Source organism: Melanostigma gelatinosum (assembly GCF_949748355.1).
Source record: "Melanostigma gelatinosum genome assembly, chromosome: 11".
In the NCBI taxonomy this organism is placed as follows: Eukaryota; Metazoa; Chordata; class Actinopteri; order Perciformes; family Zoarcidae; genus Melanostigma; species Melanostigma gelatinosum.
This window is the reverse complement of record NC_136644.1, coordinates 156374-160000: the sequence shown is the minus strand read 5'-3', so window position 1 is coordinate 160000 and position 3627 is coordinate 156374. Positions and strand designations below refer to the sequence as shown.

General features: G+C 49.6%; 1 protein-coding gene across 1 annotated transcript; it reads right to left on the bottom strand.

Annotated features, from left to right (window-relative positions):
- Positions 1-665: 665 nt before the first annotated feature.
- Positions 666-3081, bottom strand: rtn4rl2a (reticulon 4 receptor-like 2 a; the record flags this gene model as incomplete). The annotated part of the gene is made up of 4 exons (XM_079278865.1): positions 2893-3081; positions 2152-2378; positions 1738-1971; positions 666-1526 (listed from the first exon to the last, which is right to left on the bottom strand). The coding sequence occupies exons 1-4, from the start codon at positions 2948-2950 to the stop codon at positions 666-668; spliced, it is 1380 nt and encodes a 459-aa protein (XP_079134991.1). The 5' UTR covers positions 2951-3081.
- Between the last annotated feature and the right edge of the window lie 546 nt (positions 3082-3627).

Sequence of the window (3627 nt, the reverse complement as noted above, 5' to 3'; positions counted from 1 at the left end):
TTCCTTCTTTTCTTCTCCCTCCCTCACAGCCTCACAGCACATTGTCTTTTCTTCTCTGTTTCATCGTAAACTTCACTGTGCTCTGTCCTGTAGAAGCACTAGCCTTCTCTCCTGGATGAAGATGAAAGTGATTGTGGTGGACCACAGATATCAAATATCACAAAAATACATACCTATTTACATGACACTTTAAGTGGTTACAGTATTGTCATGACTGAGCACTGATTCTAACAGTAATTGTATTAGCAGCCAGTTAATTGGATGCACTAATAGCAATAGCAGTTATAACTAAGTTGAAGTGACAAAATTGACAACATCATTCACGACTGCTGTCAAATTGCACTGACATTAGTGATGGACTCAGTCCTCGTAGCCCTGATTGCAGGGAATCATAATATGACACCATACAGGTGAGACACAGAAAGCCATACCTGTAGAGTATTGTCGATATATATGAGCTTAGCTGAAGAACTCTTATCAGCCCGGAAAAGTGTTACGCCCTGTAGGTGGTAGATTCAGAATCTAACCGTCTCCCTATCTCCCTCGCTGTGCCTTGAGGAATGGCTTACAGCAAAGTGGGCAAAGGGGGTGTAGAGTCGAACAGGTATCCTCACAGCCTTTAAAACAGGCTGGAAAGGGAAAGGATGTGGTCCCAAGAGTTAAATTCAGCCGAATAGCAGGTGTAGGTTGAGGCAGAGGCTGAAAACAGAAAGGGTTAGTAGTGTGAAAAAAGACGGCGAGGAGGATGAGGGAGAGGAGGAAGAGGGAGGCAGGTCGAAGTCAGGTGGACACTCGAGCTCGACGCATCGCAGGGTGACACCTGAGTCCTCGTTGCCGTAGTTTACCCAGTACTCTTCTTCGTCGAGTTTGGGCAGCGCCAGCTCTTCCTCCCCCAACTCGTACTTGACTACTGAGGTGGTTGTGGATGGGCCTTTCCCGTACAAACCAGCTTTGACAGTCTCTGAGGATTTCTCAAAGAGACCTTTCGTTGATGACTGGGGCTTGTTCTTGTGGAACCACCAGCGGGTTTTGGTGCTGAAGGTGGTGGTGGTGGAGCCGGCGATGGAGCCAGGGTCTGGCAGGGGGCAGAAGGCGAAGTCCATCTCACGAAGGAAGCGGAGGTCCTGGCTGCGGCGGGTGGAAGGAGAGGCGCAGATCACCTCGGATGAAGAGACACGGGCTTCGCGGAACCACTCCCACAGGGCGCGGGCCTCGCACCCGCAGGACCAGGGGTTGGCGTTGAGGCGGAGGAACTCAATGCCCTGAGTGTCCCTCAGGGTCTGGCTTGGTAGCTCAGCCAGGGAGTTATTGAAGAGGAAGAGCATGGTCAGGCGACCAAGGTCACGAAAGGCGCGACGGTTCACCTGCCTGACGCGGTTGTCGTGAAGGAGAAGGCGGTCGAGGTTGACCAGTCCACGGAACACGTTCTCTGACAGGGTGCGGATACGGTTGCCATGCAGGAAAAGCTGGCTCAGGTTGATGAGGTCAGAAAAGATGTCGTCCTGCAGGAAGTGAAGATTATTCTCCTGAGGAAGAAAATCAAGGAAGGGAGGGGGTTTAGCATAAAAAGAACAGACATCATTTGTAATAACTGTAACTGGACGATGGGTGTATGTGTGGGTGCTGCATGTGTTTCGTTGTGCGTGTGTGTGTGCGTATGTGTGTGTGTGTGTGTGGGTGTGCGCCAACTGTGTCAGAGTTATATGCATGCTATGTATGTCTCTCCAGCGCTCCTACCTGCAGGTAGAGGAACTGCAGGCTGTAAAGCTTGTGGAAGATGTCATGGGGCAGGGCATTAAGTCGGCAGCGATGCATGTGGAGGCTCTGGAGCTTCTCTAGTCCGCGGAAGGCTCCCCCCTCCAGCCTGTGGAGGCTGGGATTGTCCCCTAAATCCAACTCCTCCAAGTCCCTCAGCTCACTAAATGCCCCTCCCTCAATCCACGTGATGTTGTTGGCGAACAGCCACAGCACCTAAAGCAAATAAACACATGACTTGAACGGTGATTATTCTTCTTAGTTGATATTAACTGTAAATGTGGAACATTTGAAAATCATCCTGAAATAAAACGTTTCTCTGCCTACAACTTAAGCTTCACGCTTCCCCTTCCCTTCCAGCAAAAGGTTTTTTTGTTTTTTCACACTCTCTCTTACCTGAGTCCCGAAGCCAAAAGAGCCAACTCTAAGCTCCGTGATCCGGTTGTTCTGGAGGAATACACGCTGCGACTCATAGGGCACTCCCACCGGGACGGTGGTGAAGTTCTGCGCCTGGCAGCTCACGGTCATGGGCGTCGGGTAGCACACACACAGGTGCGGGCACGCCGATGCCGGACTTGGCTTGCCGAGGACGAGCCACACCACCAGCCAGAGGGAGAGACCGCCTGAAGGAGAGCAGGGAGAGAGGGAGGTGAGCGGGAGCTGTCTGGTGCTGAAATCATCCGTTTTCATTTATCACACCAGCATATTGAGTGCAAACCCGTGTACATTTGAGCCTTCTGCACTGGTATTTTCGGTTGGCATTAATTCTCAACTGTATAAACTCTACAGCTGCGTGTTTCTACAATAACTTAAGTTTACGTCTCGGCATTACGCACCGACCTTTACGCACAGCATAATCACACAAGTGGCACAACTTAGCAGCTCCTTTTTTGCTTCAATACAAAGTTCCTGTTATATTCCATTTCACATTAAACCATTTAAATCGCACATTGTTTTCCTTTCTAATTTGAATCATGTATCCAATCATATATCAATATTCGATGTTACATTTATCTTTAGCAAGCTTTCTTAGATTAAAAACTTACAAATTGTTGCAAAAGTTATGAAAAGCAGCTTTGCACTAGATCTATGTCTGGTGTATGTATCCCAAACCAAAGAATATGGAGACAAACTTACTTTTGCAGTTGCGCATGATAGAGCATCGTCGGCTCCGAGAAAGCGAAGAGGTGTCCATCCTGAACCAAAGCCCAAAGCGAGTTAGCCTAAGAGGGCAAATTAAAGCCTGCTATCTCCGCTGATGCCCTGGTTCCCGAGTCGGAGCGACTGAGAGTGTGCCGGTTGGTGGCTACCAGTGTCTCATATATACTCAAGTATCCCGTTATTGCCTACGGCAGTGGGCACCAAGGAATCTCCTACGTCATCGATCCGGGGTCATGAATGAATGAGGGCGGCAAAAAACGGAAAGGGGAGGGCCGACCGTGGGGGATTCTCTTGGAAAGACTGGTTGGAGATATGCGCTCAGACTATGAGAGGAGGAGACTTTTCTCGACGCACATAGAAGGAGGGAGGGTGAGAGAGTAAAAGTAGAAACAGTGAAGGGAGGGGTGAGGAAGGGGGGGCAAGGCACGGTGCCTGGTAATGATGACTCTGTGGAGCAGCAGAGAACGAGGAGGAGAAGAGCGCACAGCTCGTTTCCTGGCTGGCTCTCTCAGAGACTGTTATGGCCATGCTTCCGGCACGCTGCAGACAGAAAGATCCAGAAAATGGGCCGAGATGGTTCTGCCTTAGGAAAGCAGGATGCCCCCGAATTATGAGTCAACATTGGAAAATGCGGTGCCAGAAGAGAGTCATTCAAAGCAACTGTGATTGAGTAGTATTTTTTTGTGGAGGTTCAATACGACATGGTCCAGT